General features: G+C 45.7%; 1 protein-coding gene across 1 annotated transcript in view; it reads left to right on the plus strand.

The window, feature by feature from the left end:
• Positions 1-228: 228 nt before the first annotated feature.
• The window catches only part of GLIS1 (GLIS family zinc finger 1), a 224,200-nt gene continuing 203,635 nt past the window's right edge, over positions 229-20,793 (plus strand). Inside the window, exon 1 of the mRNA XM_039238780.1 lies at positions 229-493. Coding sequence (XP_039094711.1) covers positions 229-493 — 265 coding nt within the window. The remainder of the gene's footprint in view (positions 494-20,793) is intronic.

The following is a 20,793-nucleotide window of genomic DNA, read 5'->3' on the forward strand; positions in this document are numbered from 1 at the left end:
GCCAGAAAAGGGGCTTTTGCGGGATCAGGTGGGTGCGTCAGGTTAAAGTAAGTGTAGTGGAGCTAACTCATTTTAGAGACGAGGAATAAACCGAGGGGTGGTGACTTGCCCAAACCTCTCCCCGGACGAGAAAGGGGCCGTTCCGTCGGTTCCTTCTAATGGACGGATGCTTTCTCCCCTCCCCAGGATCCCGGCGCGACCCCCAGCGGCGCGCCCTGCCCCGGCGCCATGCACTGCGAGGTGGCGGAGGCGCACTCAGACAAGAGGCCAAAGGAGGCCCTCGGCGCTCCGGGTCCAGGCCGCGGGCCCACTGGCCTCGGCGGCACCCACATGGCCTTCAGGGTCACCGTGAGCGGCGGCGGCTGCGTGGATGGGGGCCCGCGTGACCTGCTGCCCCGGCCGCCTGCGCCCCCTCCGTGCGCCCACGACCTCCTCCGGCCACGGAGCCCCAGAGACTACGGTCCGTCCAAGGCCACCGCCACCGCCGGGAAGGGTAAGTCTGCCCTCGCCGACGTGTCTGGCCCGAGGTGTGGAGAAATGCGGGCTGCCTGGCCTGGATACTGCACACCTTTGTGCGAATTCTCCAGAGAACTTGGTGGAACTTTCTCCAGTGCTCATCAGTTTCTTTCTAGTTATTTGGGACTCGGGTGTCATTATAAAATGATGCCTGTTTAGGAAGCATCTAATTTTAAATCAGTAAGCCCATTTTGGAGAAGTGTGTGTATAGAAAGTTCAGATTTCATAATTACACTTCTGTATATTTCTGATAAAAGTTGTGTGAAATTTATCAAAATCTTATAAATTAGGGTGACTAGCAACTCGAGTACCTCTGAGCTAGTTGCAGGCATATTTTGAGTTACTCCAATTTCCCTCAGTGACAGAAACCAGAGGCCTTCAGCAAGACCTCTCACCTCTTAGAACGTCAGTTTCCCCATCTGTCAGGTAAGGAATTAATTATATCAGATGATTTCTGGATTCCTGATGGAAAATTTTTATGAATCTATGATCCATCCCGAGTCAAGTTCTGACTTACAAAATGGCTTTTCTGAATTTGAAACTTCAGAAGAAAAATCTTTGGTCAGAATTTCCTTTGCAATAAATACCCTTCTGCTACCCAGTGAAGCTGGTGGGTATAAGGTGCAGATCACAGGAAGGTTTATGGGCTCAAAGTCAGTGATGATGTGGGGATTCTCATGAACCTGTTCTTCTCATCACAGTTAATTATTATTGAGCCATTATTTATAAGTTTCATGCTGACAGATAATTAACCAGAAATTGAGGAAATTGTTAAGATGCTGTGTCCTCCCCTCCCCCTACCTTTTTTTTTTTTTCTCCCTGAGAGAAACCAAGGCTTGGGATTTCGTTATTTTCAGCGTTTGGGACCTCTTGGTTCTATCCAGGTGATTCTCAAGGAAGATGAAAAGTTTATCTGGCTCTATAGACATCACTCCTTTAGCATCAACCCCAGCAATTTAGAAAAGGTAGGGTATCTTGCTTTCAGAGATGAGAGCTTCTTCCAGGTAGAAAATATCCAACTTCTTAATTCCAGGACTGGTAAAATGAAATGAACGCAAACAGTGTTTTTCTTTTTAACAAAAACACCTGATTTCGTAGGAGAGTGCTATTTCTTGTCTCATTTTCAATGTCAGTCCAACAGATAGGGGTCCTGTTAGAAAGGGTAGATACAGAAAAAAAAATGGCTTTACAGTATAATTACGGGGATACACATATAAAGTTCTCTTTCGGTAGGGAGAGAGGAGTAGTGTGCAGCAAAACATGAGTAATATTTGCTGCCCTGAACTCCTTGCCTTTGCCCGGCCCCACACATAATCCTCCCCTAAACAGATACTCTCCTGCAGCATTTTAGTTTTTAAAAAATCATAGCTGTCAACTGAAGATCGAGTTTTCTGCAGACCTGGTGAACGGCTCTCCTAAACATAGTCTTTGTCCCAAGTCTTGGTTAGAGACCTTTCATGTGGACGCTCTGCCTATGATCTTCCTACTTCCATTCTTCCAAACCCCAATTATTTTTATCCATACTCCTCCGCCCCCACCAATGTCTAATATATGAGGTGTTTAAGTCAGGATTGTATTTGAAAAGGACAGAGGAAAATAAAGGGATGGAAGGAACAACTTTTTTCTTTCTACACTAAGGTGGTCATTCTGGCTAAGCGTTTGTAAGAGACTTCCAGACTGTTTTCTTCACAGCCTTCAGCAAGGCTGGTAGGGTAGGATTTATCACACCCATTTGAAAGATGAGGAAACTGAGGCCTGAGAGTGGGGAGGTGTCTCCTGTGTAAAAGGCCACCCAGCAAGTCTGGGTGGGAGTTCTCTGGGCAGCATTTGCTTGCTGACCTGGGCTTGAAGAAGTTTCCAACCTGGCTTCTGTCCTTCTAGAAGCAAGTTCTTTCTCAAGTCGAGCCCCTCAGTGGCCTGAGACAAAACCAGCTTCCAGCGGAGTGTCAGCAATCCTCCTAAAAATGCGTAAGAAACGGGCACCTCTTACCCCTACTCCCACCCAAATATTCCCCAGACCACATAACCCTTTGCTTGGTGTCTAGCTTCAAATCTTAGGTTTATTGGAAACAGATACAAATACCAGTTGAAAAATATTTGTTGACTGTGCCCCGCCACCTATGATCTGTGGGAGTTTGGGGGAAGTTATTTCCCCCTTTGAGCCTTAGTTCTCCCATTTGTAAATTTCCTGTGAGATAGACTTAGAAAGACTGAGGAGAGCATTAGTGATAAATTGTGGAAAGGCCACCTCAGTGCCTGGTTACTGGGGGAATTACTCTTGTAATATATTTAACGTTCTCAACCTCTGGTTTTTCATTTGCATGAGAGATAATAATGTCTTCCTCTCAGGGTAAATCAAACAATGGTTGTAAGAATGCTTTATAAACTAAAAAGCCAGAAGGGGTCACTTTCACTAATTCATGCCAGGCACCATGCTAGGGTAAGTGATCCTGGAGATAAAGGGTGCCGGGAAAAGAGGGAGAAAGATTTGATTTTTAAAATGTTCAATGTGAAGCGTACTCACTGGTGCGCTAGCCAGGGGAAGCTGAGAGGAGCGAAGCATCAGGTCTGTTGTGGCCACGGCTGCCCAGTGACCGGAGAGAAGACGGTATTGCTTGGTCTGGGATCAGGTTTCAGATGATCTGCCTTCCGCTTCAGACAGACCCTAAGCCGAGAAAGGGAGCGAGCCCTTGAGTCCAGCAGCTTCTCTGTATATGCTGGGGTCCTCTGCATTTCCAGATCTGGAGTCAGGAGGCACTGGGGATGGTGCAACGTCATGGACTAACATTGTCATCATTTACAATAAGAATCACGATCTGTTTATGGCAGAGTCCCGTTTATCCAGATTCCAAGCAGCTGGAAAGGCCAAATTACCAGATGCTGCATTTTTCTTTCTTCTTATTAAACACCCAATGCTCTGCTTTTGGAAGTCCTGACAAGGGAAGAAGGTAAACATCTGGGCTTTAAGGAGGCAGACAGCTTTGTGGCGATGGCCGGATGACGCTTGTTCCCGTGCACAGCGCTTTACGGTTTTCAACGTGCGTTCCCACACATTCTCTCATCTGCCCTCACGCCAGCTGTGCCCTGCCTACCTCATGGGCTGTTCGGACAGAACAGATGGAGAGTGCTTTGCAGTTTTTAAAGGGCTGGGCAGACACTGGCTCTTATTACTGTGGTTCCCATTTTATAGATGAAGACATTGAGGTTCAAGGATGTGCTCAAAGCTGTAGACAGAAAGTGGCAGTTTCTATGCCTTCCACTTCCAAATAGCTGATTCCGGTGTCACAGACTCTACCTTCTACATGTGTGTAGTGGCGGCTGAGAGCTGGCGGACTGGATGGCCCCTATGAACGTGCCCAGAGGATTAAAATATTTTTGCTTTTGGTATTTCTTCTGTCCTGAATCTTTGGAAGTAGTATCTGTGCCGTAGTTAGAAAACTTGGTAGTTTTCGATTTGTCCAGAGTTGCTGTTCGCAGCTAAACCAGATAATGAGCTCACTATTTAATTCACAACGACTCTCTGGGCCCTTTCACCACATGCCGAGACTGGATACGTCCTAGCAATAAAAAGGAAGCTGATGATCATGACAAATATGGACACTGCTATTAGTAAACAGCCATCAAAACATGGCTGTAAATGTCAAAAAGGAGTCAATCTTGTATCTTAAAATAATAGCTGGTGTGTGTATATATATATATAGATATGTATACATATCTATATATATATATATACACTTTTTTTTTCTTGAAGAAGGAAAACAAAATGCCATTCTAGTTTGTCTGCATAGGCGTTAGGGGCTGGCGATGGTGGAGAGTAAACATGATGGTTTTAGTGGCCTTACCTGGTAGAATTTCTTCTGAATCAGAAGCCACAGAGATGTCCTGGGGAGGCCTTGCAAGGGCTAGCGCATCCATAACAGAAAGGTATGAGTTATTTTGAAAGCATTTACCCCCTTCGGCTCTGTTGGGCAATTTGCTTGCATTTCATCCATTTTAAAGTGCTGGTCCTGCGATCCGGAAATAATCAGATCCAAATTTTTTCGGTGCTTGAGGTTTCGAATGAGGAGGGGGGAAACCTGCTGGCCAAATGTCAGGCGCAGGGAGACAAAGAGAAACATGTATGTGTGTGGGTACACAAATATGATAGGAACATGTTGCGTCTACAGTCATGAGAGTTATGTATCCGACAAATCTTTAATAGACGTGTAGCGGAAATATAATTCCCAAGGATTCCCTAAGAATCTTGTGCGGCTAGAGTTTCTCTTCCCTTCCTGTCTCCCAGGCCCTCCAGAAGTTGCTAGGACTTGGCGTACAAATGGAAAGGAGACCATCACATGAGATGGTAACTTAATTTAGGCCTGGTTGCTGCCGAGCAGTTTACCTGTGGAATTTAGCCAGGCTGAGGTCTCAGGCTCCTTCTAGCTGTAGAATCCTGTCGATAGCTGTGTTGCTCCATCTGTGATTTGAAAACATAAGTTTCTTTATATGTTGTGGTTTCCCTTCACACTTCTCCTTCTGAGAAAAAAAAAAAAAAAAAAACCACCCCGGCTTTGAGTTATTCATCTCCCTGCGTTACATTTGCGTGAGAAGCTAAATGAGCCAGCACACTTATTTTTACAGTGCGTTAAAATCTCATTACAGGCATAAGTGCACAATGAATCATTTAAAAAAATATATTCTTATGTTCTTTGTTCTGAATGTTGCATAATTATCATCATTTTCTTCGGTTTTATTTTGTGGAGTTTGGCCAGCATCCTAGAAAAGGGGAGAAAAAGTTTTCAATCCTTTTTTGGATAGGATTAGGGGGAAAAAAACAACAAACAAATAAATACCAACTTTATTTGTAAGTTGACCAGTGACTATGGCTAATTGTGGCTTTTGCATAGAGAGGATCATCTCCCTTCCTTCTCTCAGTTTTCTTGGAAAAAATTCCCCCTTTTTTTTTTGAAGCCGATATGGTAGTATTTCAACAACCTCACCATATACGTACATATATATATATATATATATATATATATATACACAGATATATATGTATATCTGATTATATTTAAAGTTAAATTATGTGGTTTGGTAACTTATTTTCCTAATGCACATTTTAGTTGCAATTAGTTTGGACATAGAGAGTTGTGTTGTTTCTTTTGGTAGGGGGTAGTTTATTTTTGTGCTTAAAGAAACAAAGACATTCAGTTCAAGGGGGAGAAGAAATGAAACAAATTTTGCAGTGGGCTTTGAAAAATTCAAGTGCATTATGCAGAAAGCACAGCTGTAATACCAGGGCCAGGAAAAAAAGAGCAAACTCCTGAAATATTTGTGCCGAGCGCCTTCACTGTGCTAATGACTCTAGCAGTTTAAAAACGGACTTCTTGTTTATCAACAGTGGCTGCCCGAATTAATAGTTTACAATGAAAAAAAAAAAAAAGTGCTTTCAGCATTCGAAGCAAAGTCCGGGCTGATAGCTGAGTTAGTAAGGAAAGCAGAAAAGGGGGAGGGTAGTTGTAGCTGATTTGGTCTCCCTAGGCCTTATTTATAAGAAACTGAAAGGAAACAGAGACCTGGGGTGGGTGGGGGTGGGGAGAATACAACCCTAACCCCGTGGTCTTATAGTTTAAAGTCACTGAAAGCATCTGTTTTCTTCTTTTCCCCGTCTTCCCCTCAACTCCAAAGGGTTATTCCTTCAGAGGGTTTCCGGCGGATTGAGGCGGATTGTGTTAGCATTATGAGCTGTGTTTTTAAAGTCAGCATTTGAGTCAGATGCACTGAGTGGAGACCTTCAGTCCGCTCACTGAATAATGCATTTCCTGTATGGCCTGAATTTATTTGGTGGTTATGGTTGGGCCTGTCTGGAGCAAACACACGCACCATTGTACAGCCTCAATGCATGCCGGCCGTGCTCTTGGCTTTGAGTCTCTGTTTCCCCACCTGTAAAATGGGAGGCAGTGGGGACTGGGTGATCCATCCATAGCCCCTTCCTGCTCTGATGCTCCAGGATCTCACATGAACCAGACTGGGAAGGTTGGGAAGGATCTAGGGTAGGGGAAGAAGCCACCTTTGTCTTAGGTCAAGTTTAGACTTGACTTCTATGAACACTTGACTCCTGAGCTGACCACAGAAGAAAATAGAAGAGGGGAGTCAACTAACCTTTACTGAGCACCTACTCTGTGACAGGCTGGGTACTCTATACTTGTGATTGCAGTTAATGATGCCCAATAACCCCGTGAGAAAAGGAGGCATTATTTTAGTTTTATAGATGGGGCCACTGAGGGTTGGAGAGGTTAAGGGATTTGCCCCAATATAAGCTCATTATTTAGTTCACAGCAACTTGCTATATAGGTAGTAAGTTAGTAAAGCCTGGGATTTGAATTCAGCTGTGTCTGACAGCAAAGTGAGTACTTTCCCGCTAAAGCACAATATTCTCAAGGACAGGCTTTAAAAGCCAGGCAGTGGCAAGAAGTTGCTGTAGCTGTAGAATGCACCCCCAGTCTGGGCGGGGGTGGGGTGGGGGGTGGGAGATGTAGCGGAAGGCCGCAGGCTGGGCCAGACAGCCATTCCCGGGAGCAGCCCTTTCTGAGTCCCAGCTAACAGGCAGAGGTGTGACTTTATGGGGAGACTCTCTGCATCAGTCCACCTCCCTGCATCTGTCTACCTCCTTGCTGCAGAAATGGGGGAAAGAGTGGTTCCCAGCTGTGACATGGGGTCCTCCGGCGAGGCCTCTCTGAGGCTGCAGAGGGACCGTCTAGAAGCAGTTCTTTCTCAGAAACAGCGGAACACACACATTATTGTGGGTTCTAGACCCTTTTTTTTTAAAGTCTTTCACACTGTTTGGGGAGACTTTCTCAGGTCTTTGCCCAGACCCTGGTTGTGATCTTCCTTCCCCTGCTTCTGAAGACATCTGTTGATGTTTGAAGAGAATTCATCAATAGCCACTCCATGCCTAGTAAATAGAATGCATGCTTCACTGGGCATGATGGCTTAAGATCTATTAAACAATTATTTCTTATTCAGTGATGGGACGGAGAAGGGCTTGCAGGGGGAGAACAGCCCAGGGATCGAGGTCAACTTGAGAGTTTGTTTGTGGGAAGTGGGTCTTTTGTATCAGATGATGCACAAACCAGATGAACCCCATGGAAGGAAAAGGTCCCCCTGTTGGTTTGTGTCTGTGGCATTGCATGAGGGTGCATGTGTTCATGAGAAGGTGGATATTCTCAAAGAATCCTACTTATTTCGAGGATGAAATTGCAGGAGACTTTATTGCCCCAGGCTTCTTTGCCTTTGGATGTTGACCCTGAGTCTGAAAGGGAGAGTAGGAAGCAGTACCAGGATGGTGCTGGTTGTGATGTGGCCCAGCCCCTTCCTACTTGTGTCTTTTTAACCACTACATTACTCTTTTAGATGTTGTTGCTTTTGTTTTTAAATAACAGGTTTGATGGAAAATAAAGCTTTCACAAGAAACTGGGGAGAATTATAAACCTAACTTTAAAAGTACAGATCCCATTTGCTGTTTTAAGCTCTCCGGAGGGCTGGAGAGTGGGTTTGTTTTGGAACGTTGCTGGACTATATGAATTACTTCTCTGAGGCTTGGGTATTTAATACCTAGTAGAAGTTTGTATAAGAGCTGATGATGTATTTTGCCGACTTTCCAACCCTGTAAATAAATTACATGTGCCGGCAGAGGCTGCCAGGATCCACTGTGTCAATTGAAGCTTAATTTTTATCCCAAACCACTTAATATTTTTGTCCTCGCGAGTAGAGAAAGTTACCCCGTCTTGTCCAGCAGCGGCCCATCCAAGACAGAGATGGCTTTGCGAGACTGTGAATAGGTCTCCGTGGATTCACCGATCTTCACACACTTTTCTGTGATTAAGTAGCTTCAACGCTCTCAAACCCAACCCTCTAGGCAGAGGATGATAGTATAATTTTAAGTGTATCGTAAAAATGAAACTCAATCACTTCCACTCCCCAAACCTGCCTCGCTCCCCTTCTCTCTGGAGAAAACGGCCGTAATTACGTGTTTAATCTCAAGACCGCCTGTGCATTTTATCTTATTTGAGTGTAAAGCTCAGGTAATAACGTTGGCATTTCCAGCGCGAAACAAAATAGGGTTTCTAATTTGGAGACACTATTAAATATTTCATGCTTCAACCAAATGCAATTCTTTTTTCCTATAATAAGTTTAAATATTAATTCTCTGGAATGTCAGATGCCTAAAGCTAGGCATTTAGTGATCTGTAGTTTCAAGTATCGCGAAGAAGGTTTATGAAACAGGATATTTCACTGGGAGGGATGAGTTGTGTGTTTCAGAGATATCTGAATTCAAGGCAGCGTCTTCTGATTTACTTTTTAAAGGGAAAAGGTCATAAAATAAGTTGCTTTATGTGCTGAAGGATTAAGTGGCTTAGGCTGAAATAACAGCAGGGACTTTACTGTTTTTCCCCTTATATTTTAACAATGCTTTCTGGGGGAGGGGGTGGGTCATTTTCCCGCCTGCTTGTCTCCTCCCCCATCAATCCCCCCCCCCCCCACCAGCCAGATGGCTTTAATTCTAACCAAATCCCACGCCGAGGCCAAATGATTGATCAAACAGTCATTTGTACTTACGTAGCGCTCTTTGTGAGAATATCTCTGCATTGGAACTTCTCGCCCGGTCGGCTCTTCTTCGGGCCTTTTATATGGTTGACTTCCAGCAGACGGAGGGGCTTGGAGTGGTGCGGGGGCAGGGTGGGTGGAGAGCAGAAACCCCAGACCTTGCCATCCAAGAACTCCTTGCTTAGAAACTTTGTTTCTTCCCATCCCTGACAACAGGAGTATCCAAATTTTCTAAATACAAGGACAAAAATCTCTCCCCGGTTCACATGACAGCAGTTATATATTTAGCGTCTGTTGATGGACAAGATGCCTAAAGAGACTATTAGTTTTAAGAGCTCTTTTAAATAGATTTGAATTTTATCATTCACTTACTCATCCGCAGAGACATCCATTTATTCTCCAGTCTTTGGTACATGCTTTAAAGGTCGCCTCTGATATTACAGCTTGGCTTATAGATTGGCAGCTGTTTGGCCAGTGAGAAAAATCTGGGCCCTTTGAAGTGACGTTCAAGGCTTTCCCCACCAGTCCAGCCCCATCTCTTGCTGATGCCTGCTTTGCTTGTTCTCTAGCAGTGTCGGACTTTTCCTTATGCAGCTTCAGACCCGGGATTTTCGCTTTACTTTTTCTTCTGTCCTTATATACCGTGAGCATCTTTTTATTCATCTTTGTACCTTCGTATCCTGTACCAGGCCTGGAGCAAAGTACGTATCCAAGAAGCATACGGTTCTGATTGACATTGTGAGCCTGGAACTAGGCCACCAGGTTTGAATCCTAGCACTGGGTACTAACTTGGGGAGCATGGGGCATGCTGTGGAGTTTCTGGGCTTTGGTGTCCTTATCTACAAAATGGGAATAATAGCAGTGATCTCAAAAGGCTGGTATGAGGATGAAACGAGTTAATATATGTACAAGTGCTTAAACGGAGATTAGCCCATGGTAAAATGCTCGATAAATGTTGGGATGATTATTACTATTATTATTGTTATTGCTACCTTGTAAATATTTGGTAAACAGAACCTCTTAGAAGGGCCTTCCTTCCCTTCCTTTTCACCAGACTGACTCCTACTTACTCTTTAAGACCCAGCTCAAGTGCCACCTCCTCCAGAAGGCTTCTCTTTCTCCCTAGGCTGGGTTTTGCTACACAGAACCATGGCATACACCGCCCTTATCCTTCCTTCTGCTATAGCGCTGGTCTGTGCGATTCTCTACTTCCTTGTGGGTTCTTGAGGACAGGGGCAGTCCCTTACCCCTGCATAGCTCAGTCTGGCACAGAGTGGGTGTCTAGGAAGGTTGGGAATGGAGTCCAATGCAGTCTCTGCCCTCCAGGAGCTTGTTGCCTGTAAAGGAGGAGCCAAGTTCTATGTTCTTGTTTTTCCCACAAGGTTGAGCCTACAGAGAGCTCTCAGTGCATATGAGACTCTGATTAAATGTACAGGGAGTTTTCCCATGCACACACTGTCACATTCTCTTTCTGGCACCTACTTGGGGCTCTTCATAATGAAGTCTGCCCTTTGCTTGCTAGGTGACCTTGGGCATGGCCTCTCACCTCTCTGGGTCTCCCCTTCCTCTCTTTTCTGGGAAGAGTTGGCTTCGGTGATCAAAGACTCTTCTAGGTTGCAAGCCTTTGGAGTTGCCAGGCCATGGGCCAGGTGGAAGAGCTGATGGCTGTGCCAAAGTGACTGGCCCAGAATTGGAGGCACTTTGTCCCACACACCTTCCCTCCCTCCTAGGCAAAATCAGGCATTGTAAAATGTGTCTCATCAGGTGGTTTAAATATGTTGGTAGTTGTAACACATCTGAGCCGAATTTTTCTTAGATGAAGAAGGACCTCGGACCAAGTACTGGAACTGAGGGCCAGTAGCCAGACAATGGCTCGCTGTAGCCCTGCTGGGGGGTGGAAATTGATATACATACCCTGAATCCCCACTGCAGGTCAGGCTTACACAGAGCTTCCCGGGGCCTATTGTACTGGCCTACTGGCTTCTCTCTGCGCACTGTTGTGGTTTCAGCCCTATAAACTGTAAAGCTCTGCCCAAATCATTACTATTCGTTCAATCCGTCCTTAACAGATGGAAAGACTAAAGTTCAGAGAGGCCGTTTTGTTACTTGTGCAAATGTAGCCACATGGCTTTTGGAGTCAGAACTGGGTTCAGATTCCTACTATACCACTTGCTGGACCATCACCAAGTTCATTGAACTGAGAACCTCAGTTTTCCTCATTTGCACAATGGAGATAATTTCTGTCTCATAGGGTTGATGTGGGGATGAAGACGAGAAGTCTGCAGAGCACCTAGCTCGGGGGCTAGCATACAGTAGGCATGACACGAAGGTGAGCTGATGCTGTTGGTCTGTTTTTTTTAAGGTTTGTTCCTTTTGAGAGAGAGAGAGAGAGCGAGAGAGAGCACATGCAAGTGAGGGAGGGGCAGGGAGGGAGAGCGAGGAAGAGAGAGGATCCCAAGCAGGCTCTGCACTGGGGCTCGAAACTCACAAACCTCGAGATCATGACTCGAGCCGAAATCAACATGCTCAACCAGCTAAGCCACCCAACAACCGGCTGGTGTCCCTGCTGTTGGTCTTGCTGGGTGCAGAGCGGGGACAGGTCCCCAGTCCTGACTTCATCTGATACTCCTCTGTGCTGTGGTAGCCTGTCCCCTTACTATGATTCTTGTTTTACTTTTATGGTGCAGTTAAAAGAGTAGGGACTTCAGAGTCTAAGGGACTGAGATTCTCATCGGAGTGCTGCGGGACACAGATCCGATTGGCTGGTATCTGGGCCTTGCTTAGGGCTGGGGGTAGGTGAGGAGCTGTTGTCCTCGCCGAGGTGGGCGTGGGTTGCCTCTGTACAGCTTCCTGCCAGGTCCTGGCTCTGGGTCAATCCTAAATCCTCACTTGGCCTGTGGTGGCTCTGGCGTCCAGCAGGAGGGGGAGGGTGTCTGGGCTGGGTCAGGAGGCAGAGCCACCAGCGCCCTGTTGATTGGGCTGGGATTCGCCTTCTGACTAATGCCCAGGCGAATTACTTTCATTCTGCTTCCCAAACTTGTGATGCCATTACCGTTCTGCTCCCCGACTCTCCCTGCCTGCGGGTCTGTGCAGTACTGTAGTGGCTTCCCATTTGTTGAGCCCTGGTGTGAACAGATAGGCCGTGAAGCCATTTAATGCTTTCTTCATTTCCTCTGTGCATGTGTGTGTGTGAGGGGGGGTATCATCGCCTTCATTTTACAGGTGAGAAAAACTGAGGCCCAGAGAGGCTACATGACCTGCCCCAAATTCTAGAGCTGGAAGCCACAGACCTGCCTGTTTGACTCCAAGACCCCAACCTTCCTTACCCTTGCACCTCTCTGGGCTCCCCTTCAGGTCCTCTGGACCTCTCTGCTGCTTCGGGTCCAGTCTTACCTGTTCATCGGAGAGAACTGCCACTTCTGGCCAGAATTCCTGTGTCCCTCCTTCGGCTCCCAACTGCCCTTTGTCATTTTTCTTTCTCTAACCAGATGTTATAGACGCTTGGGTCCGTGTTTTCCTCTGTGATGAGGCCATGAGCTCCTTGGAGCTGGGTCTGTGGAGTGAGCACATCTCTGCCTTGTTGAGGGAGTGTGGACCAGAGAGCAGAGTGAATGCCGGACCCTAAGAGAAGTAATCTGCCCCTTTCCCTTCCAGGTGCAGTTTCTGGGGGGAATTCCTCGGGCAGATTGTGAGGAGAGCAAGCCAGAGTGGATTTCTGCTTCTGAGCCTCAGCTTTCTATTTGTAAAATGGGGACAGTGATCCCTGCCCGGGCAGCTGTCAGGAGCATATGGGATACAATGTGTGAGAGTGCCCTGAAAACGGGAAGGGTTTGTACCTGGGTTTGCTTGTTGGTTCGTTTGTTCATCAGTGTGTATTGAATGGCTGCTGTGTCCCAGCTGTTTGTTGGGTTTGGCCATGGGACACCATGGTGGTCTAACGGAGGGAACCTTCACTCGCACCGAGCTTGTGGTCTCGAGGGCAGTGGACAGTGGGCCAGTATGTGCAGGACCCCTCCCAGTCCTCCTCTGTGCGGCTTCACCTCCTTATCACCTGTTTACCACCCTAAGCAGACTCCTGGGCTCCAGCCAGTCCAAGCCTCATGACCTCGGACAGTCTCTCTGAGCCTTGGTTTGCAGGCTTATGAAATGGAAATATTTGCTAGCTAGCTCCCCTTGCAAGGCTGGTGAGTGAATCAGTGAGGTCCGTGGGAAGGGGCTGGATGCTGGAGGAGGTGGGTAGTCAGTCCTGGGGAGGAAGACTACGTTTGCCAGCCCTTTTCTTGTACCCGTAGCCAGTTTTGCTTGCTTATTAAGCTTTTGCCTTGGAGGGATGCCCTTTCTCACTATCTCCGGCAGTAGAGGCCCAGTACTTTCCTTCTGCAGAATCTTCAGTCTCTCCTGTCCCGACTTCACAACCCTTGCTCCCCACTCCTCTAGTCTCTCAGTGACTCTGGCCGCTTCTACAGGGAGCTTTTTGCTTGGGAGACCCTGAGGCACTTACCTTCCTACTGTGTGATATTGGGCACCTAGATGGGGGCATTGGGGGTGTGAGGGGCCCGCCTCCCCTCCCTCCCCCTCTTCATTTTCAGTATGCTGAAGCAATCATTTGTTGAGCATTGCTAGACTCTGGATTATCTTTTTGAGTTGATTATGTTAATAAAAATTTTTCCCCATTTTTCATTCCCACATCTTTGCTAACACTTGGTATTGTAATTCTTTTTAAATGTAGCCATTCTGATTGGTGAGTGGGTGGTGGAATCTTATGTCATTTTAACTTGCATTTCCCTAGTGAACAGTGATATCGGGCATTTTTCCATGTGCTGATTGGCCACTACTATACCCCTTTTGTGATATGCCTGTTCAAGTCATTTACCTATTTTTTATTGAATTGTTTTATTATTGAGTTTTAAGTGTTCTTCATATAGAAAGATAGAAAGCCTTTGTCAGATATATGTACTGTGAATATTTTACCCATCCTGGGGTTTGCCTTTTCATTTTACTAAGTCTTTGGAGTTTTTCTTTCTCTTCCTTCTTTTCTTTTTTTTTAAAGATTTTATTTTTTAAGTAACCTCTGCATCCAACATGGGGCTCAAACCTACAACCCCGAGGTCAAGAGTCACATGCTCCACCTCCTGAGCCAGCCAGGCATTCCTTTTTCTGTTTTCTTTTTATTTATTTTTTAAATGTTTATTTTTGAGAGAAAGAGAGAGAGAGCGAGCTCAAGCAGGGGAGGGGCAGAAAGAGAGAGAGGGAAACACAGAATCTGAAGCAGGCTCCAGGCTATGAGCTGTCAGCACAGAGCCCAATGCAGGGCTCCGACCCAGGAACCGAGACATGGTGACCTGAGTTGAAGTCAGACGCTTGACCGACTGAGCCACCCAAGCACCCCTTGTGTGTGTGTGTGTGTGTGTGTGTGTGTGTGTGTGTAAGAATTTGTTATATATTTATATATTATATATATGTATATATTTAAATTTAAGTCCAAGTTAACATATGGTGTAATAATTTCAGGAATAGAATAAAGTGATTCATCACTTACTTATAACACTCAGTGCTCATCCCAATAAGTGCCCTCCTTAATGCCCCTTGTCCATTTAGCCCACCCCCACCCAATACCACTCCAGCAACCCTCAAATTGTTCTCTGTATTTAAGAGTCTCTTATGGTTTGTCTCCCTCCCTGTTTTTAGATTTTTTTTGCTTCTCTTCCCCTATGTTCATCTGCTTTGTATCTTAAATTCCACATATGAGTGAAATCATATGCTATTTGTCTTTCTCTGATTGACTTATTTTGCTTAGCATAATACATTCTGGCTTCATCCACGTCATTGCGAGTACCTAGGTTTCATTCTCTTTGATGGCTGAGTAATATTCTATTGTATATATAAGCCACATCTTCTTTATCCATTCATTTATGGGTGGACATTGGGCTCTTTCCATACTGTGGATATTGTCAATAGCGCTGCTATAAACATTGGGGTGCATGTGCCCCTTCGAATCAGCACTCGTGTATCCTTTGGATGCAGGTGCCCCCCCCCTTTTTTAAAGGATTATCTTGTGTAATCTTAAATTACCCTATGATGTAAGTGTTTTTGTGGAACACTCTCAAAACGAAAATTTCGATTAATTACAGTTCAGTAAGATTAAAACTCCCAATCCCTCAGTCATACTAGCCACATTTCAAGTGCTCAGTAGACACAAGTGACTAGTGGCTACTCATACTGCGTAGAACAAAGACGGAACATTTCTGTCACCACAGGAAGTTCAGTTGGATAGCACTAGTTCTAGGATATCATTCTTTAATTCATTTGTTCAGCAAACACTTCCTGGAACCCTATCATATGCTAGGCTCTGTATCTGGCCCTGGGTAAGCAGTTGTAACCCAGGCCCAGCCTCTGCCTTGGGCAGTGGGAGCATCTTGCCGAGAGGGCAGGTGAGTGGACATACCAGCCTGGAGGTGGGGCCCGCATGCTTGTTACCAGGCCCGCTCCTGCTGGGGATGAGATGTGAGTCCTGGGGTCTGTCGTAATCTCAGAGAGCTCACACGTCAGCACTGATGAGAGATATCAGAGCAGGCTCTCTGGAGAAGCAGCAGTTGAGTGGCTGGTTTCCGCTGGTTCTGCAGAGAAGCAGCCGGGAGAGGGCGGATGGCTCGTGCAAGGGCCTCTCTGCTGGTGGCTCCAGCTCAGGTCATCCTCGGGGCTCTCCGCACAGCCTCTTAGACAGCAGTTCTTGGATTACAACTCACTTCTTTCTATTATCACCCTTCTTTGGGAGGTGGATCACCCTTTAAAGATAATTTGGCTTATTTTTATTCTTCATCAAATTTTTTTTCTTTTTCACTTACATCAGTAGTACATACTTACTGTAGAAAAATTGGAAACTATAGAAACATTTAAAGATGGAAATATTTACTTATAATCTCATCCCCCTCCCCCACAATGGCCACCCTTTACATGTTGGTATATTTCATTTGTCTTTTTTTAATTTTTTTATTTTATTTTATTTTTTAAAATATTTTTTATTTATTTCCAGGAGAGAGAGAGAGAGACAGCGTGAGCAGGGGAGGGTCAGAGAGAGAGGGAATCACAGACTGAAACAGGCTCCAGGCTCTGAGCTGGCAGTCGGCACAGAGCCCGACGCGGGGCCCGAACCCACGAACCGCGAGATCATGACCTAAGCGAAAGTCGGACGCTTAACCGACTAAGCCACCCAGGCGCCCCTCATTTGTCTTTTTTTTAAATACTTACTGTATATTAATGTATTTTTTGCCTCATTGGGATCCTTCGAAATAAAGTCTTATGTACTTGTTTTTAAACTTAACATTGTAACGTAATAAACCTCTTCCATGCTACTAACATTCTTTGTAAACATTCAAAATTACATGCATTTTATTAAACTTGTCAAATCATTTTAAATAGGCGGTACATTAAAATGGTTTAAAATTCAGAAGACCCAGAAGGGGTTCTTAGGAAAAGCCTTCCTCTTCTTTTTTTCCCCTGCCCCGTCCCCATTGCTGGCGATGACCAGTTGTACAGAGAGAGTTTATGTCCATACAAAAAATCGGTATGTATATAACTTGTACACTGCATGATGTTTAGAGTTTTTCAACTCTTCCCCCAGTATAAATCATGCGGCAGTGGATAGCTTTATGTAACAATCCCTGTTTGCATCTCTGATTATTTTCTTAGGATAGTTCCCCAACGCTGAATGGGCTGGGCTAACGAGTAATAACATTTGATACACATTATCAGATAGCTCTGTAGATGTTGTTGTACCAATGTTCACAACAGAAGGCCTCATCTTAGGGAACTTACTTCCTGGCATATTCACCAACGTTTCCAAAATAATTTCCTAATTTGGAGGTGGTGATAACATCGGCTACCATTTCATTTTCCATTTATTTGATTGTTAGTATAGCAGAATGTGTATTGTGTGTGGAATCATAGTCCATAGCTGCTCTTTTGCAAGTTAGTATTTTAGTATTTATTTTTTTAATTTTATTTATTAATTTTGAGACAGAGAGAGCATGTGTGCAAGCAAGGGAGGAGCAAAGAGAGAGGGAGAGAGAATCCCAAGCAGGCTCCACACTGTCAGTGCAGACCTCAATGTGGGGGTTGAACTCATGAACTGTGAGATCATGACCTGAGCCGAAATCAAGAGTCGGATGTTTAATTGACCGAGCGACCTGGGTGCCCTGCACATTGGTAATTACGTTGGGATTTGAATACATTACTTGTAAAATTTAAACATTTACTCTTTGTACACATAGTGAGTAAGCTAAGCATGTTAATTAATGCTTTGTGCATCATATTTGTTGCTAATATTTTTATGAGTCAGCTACTTAAACAAGTTTTCAGTGGCGATTTCAAAACAAACATTTGAAATTTTTGATATAGTCCTATTTCCAAGACATTCCTTTGTCATTTCCTTCATTGCTTTCCTTTTTGTCATTCACCGAGTGCTGTTGTTTGCTGTTATTACTATTTTAGGGAGCTTGTTTTATTAACATCCTAAAAATAAATTTTTATATTTAGCAAAATAATGCTAAGCAGTTTTTAAAATCACCTAATACTGTTAGACTTAAAGAGACTGGGTTTCCTTTCCTTCATGGTCACACTCCCAAGAGGCAGCCGCCGGCAGCCAGGGCTCTGGGACGTGCACCTCCAGGGGGCGCCACCTGTCCCCCATCCACGTGAAAGATGCTTCTCAGGCTTGTGCAACACGATGGCCATGCCTTCAACTTACTTACTTATCTTTTTCTAGTATTTTCTTCAATATGTCTAGGTTACAAAAACAGAAACAGGGGCTAAACATGGTACTGACTATGGTCTAGTCCTGCTCTAAGCACAGTTCAAACATAATTCCTGTAATTCTTCCAACGACCCTGTGAAGGCATTCCTATTATTTCCCCTTGATTTGCGGATGAAGAGACAGACCCAGAGGAGGAAAGTGACTTGTTTAAGGTTACACAGCTGGTGAGTGGTGAAGCCTTCACCGCTGTGCACCGCAGCCTCTAAGTGAGATTTGTGTGGCTCTTTCCGCATCAGTTGTACCCACTGCCTACTGGCATCTTGTCGTGAGAGATGAGGATTCCCATCTGTTAAAGCCCTGCCTCCAGCCCAGGTCTTTCCCACTTGCATACCTGCCTTCCCACTCCTGCCCTGCCCCCTCTCCCCCGCCTCTGTCCCCGGCTGCAGCACAGTCTTTGCCTGAGTACATGCATGGGGCCGGGGTTGGGGCGGGTGGGGAGGGAGACTGTGTGTAACAGGATGCCCTGTAGAGATTTTCCTCTCTTGGTTCTGGCTGAACCCCGACAATAGGTACTGACAATGGGCACTGGCGGCTACCTTCTAAAGTGGGACTTTGCTACGTTCTAAAGTGGGGCTTTAGGTGCCTAAACTAAACTCAGGTTTTGAGATCCTTACCTGGCATGCACTTGGGTTGGGGTGAATTTCTCCAAATCCTCTGAAGAGGGGGTTTCTTTGGAGGGAGTTGTTGAGATAGCTGTGACGTTTTCTTCCCTGACGTCAGGCCAGCCGGGTGCGGGGGGTGCTTTCTCCTCTCCATCACTCAAGGGAGGGGGCTCTGGGAGACCCCCTCAGAGAACCAGGCACAGCCCATGAGGCTGAGCAACAACTGTGTTTCTCTGTGCCTGACAGTGTGTCGAGGAAAGCAGTTGCGGAGTGAAGAGGGGTGGCTGCGCTGTTGCACCTGTGACAGTGCAGAGGGCTGTGTCCTGGGGGACCTGCCTGATGATTGTTCTCCCATCTACTCTTTCTGTCCAAGACGACTTCCTGCCAGGCAGAGGTGAGAGACACCGGTGGTGCCCCATGGAACACAGTGGGGTAGGGGGTATCTGCCAACCAGGGGGGCTCTCCCACTGAACATCTGAGTCCACAGAGCTCCCACTGTCCTGGGCAAGTGAGCCCCATTCTGCCATCGCAATAGACAGAGTAAGGGGACTGGAGACACAGCCCCTCACCCTGCCCGGAGGCCCCAGCCTGTGGCAGGCCCGCACTGAAGGAGGGGAGGAGCTCCACTGTAAATGAAACTCAGGTTTGAGATTATTAACCTGGATGGGGCATCTTAATTACAACTCTGAGACTGTTTGGGGACTGATGTGTCTGTCGGGAAGATGTTTTACGATCGAAGAATGAAGTTAAGGGGACTTCCAGAGACACCACAGGGAAGGAGGTGGGCATGAGGGGGAGCCAGTCAGCAGGTTGGGTTTTAAAAGGGACAGTTGCGGAGAGGTGGGACTTGGGAAGGGGGAGGTAATGATAAAGTGTTTCAGTAGTGCTCTCTTGGGGTCCCCTTTGTCAGCACAGTGGTTTACGTTTGGAACAGGATGTGGAATCAAGTCCTGTACTATGGGAACTTCTCCTTTGGAGCACAGCATCTTGTTTCCCTGGGGTTGAATATCACCTCTTTCCTCATTTACATAGTTTTATATTTATGTGTCTGTTACCATTTCTTCCTAAATATCCCATCAGTTTTGTCAAGTGCCTGTCAGTCATACTTTCCTAAACACTCAAACGCTTTGGGTTTTCTTGGCTGCAAGTCTCCCAAAGAAGTAGGAGTACTTGCGCTGTACAGCTGACCCCTGGGATTCCTCGTTGAAGCTCTCCTATGTTGGATTCCCCATCTCTTGGTTCACACCTATATCATGCACCGCAGCTGATTTAAGCAGAAAGGAGATTTTATTAAAAGGATGCTGGGTGGCTCTCAGAATTTCCTACTAAGGCTAGAGAACCAGGCTTGGAAGCAACGTAGCCAAGAACCTTACTCCAAGTCCTGGCACAGGGCTGTGCAGTGAAAAGAGTGGGTGGCAGCCATCATGGCCCCTGGTCACTGGCTATCACGGACTCCTTGTTTTTAGCTATGCAGATGGAGGCCACCAGGGTTGCTGGGAAAGCATGTCTTTTCTTCATTGGACAAGTTTTTATTGAGCGCCTGCTGTGAGCTAGCACTCTTCTAGACGCTGGGAAACTAAGCAAGCAGGCAAAAATTTCTGCACTCATGAAACTTACATTCTAGAGGAGAAGGCAAATTATCAGGTAAACAAGTTAAATATAAAGTTTGCTAAAGGATGATACATGCTAGGGAGAAAAAGCAGGGAAGGGTGTGGGAACTGCTGTTTCACAGTGTGCTCCTGATAGGGCAACATGGAGCAAAAACAAAGGGTGTAAGGGATCAGATGTTTTCAGCTTCTGTGTGTATTTTCATTGTGTGTATGTGTGTTTGGGTGTGTGTTGAAGTGGAGTTGGGCAGGGGGGTGGGGTGTCTCATAAGGTGAGTAATTTTCCCGGTAGAAGAAAGGTGTTCAGATGCTGGGCACTCAGAAAGAAAGGCAAATGCCTGTTGCACTGTATTTCCTTCTTTTCTTGGTTTAACCCTATAATATGCTGGAGCTCATCCTCCAATGACTTTGTAAGAAAGGTCAGTAAAGATGTTTGTCGAAAAGTCTCTCATTCCTGATTGTTTGGCTGGGGAATTTTGATAAGAATAAGAACTAACACTTAAGTGTTTATTACTATGTGTTAGGTGTGGTTCTACATGCTTGACTTGGATTCACTCATCCTTACAACAATGCATTGAAGTAGGTGGGAGAGACTATTGTTGTCCTCGTTTTATGGATGAGGAAACAGAGATCCAGTGAGGTTAAGTAACATGGCCAGGGTCACACAGCT

This window comes from Hyaena hyaena, unplaced genomic scaffold (assembly GCF_003009895.1).
Source record: "Hyaena hyaena isolate Hyena2069 unplaced genomic scaffold, ASM300989v1 scaffold_5, whole genome shotgun sequence".
Classification (NCBI taxonomy): Eukaryota; Metazoa; Chordata; class Mammalia; order Carnivora; family Hyaenidae; genus Hyaena; species Hyaena hyaena.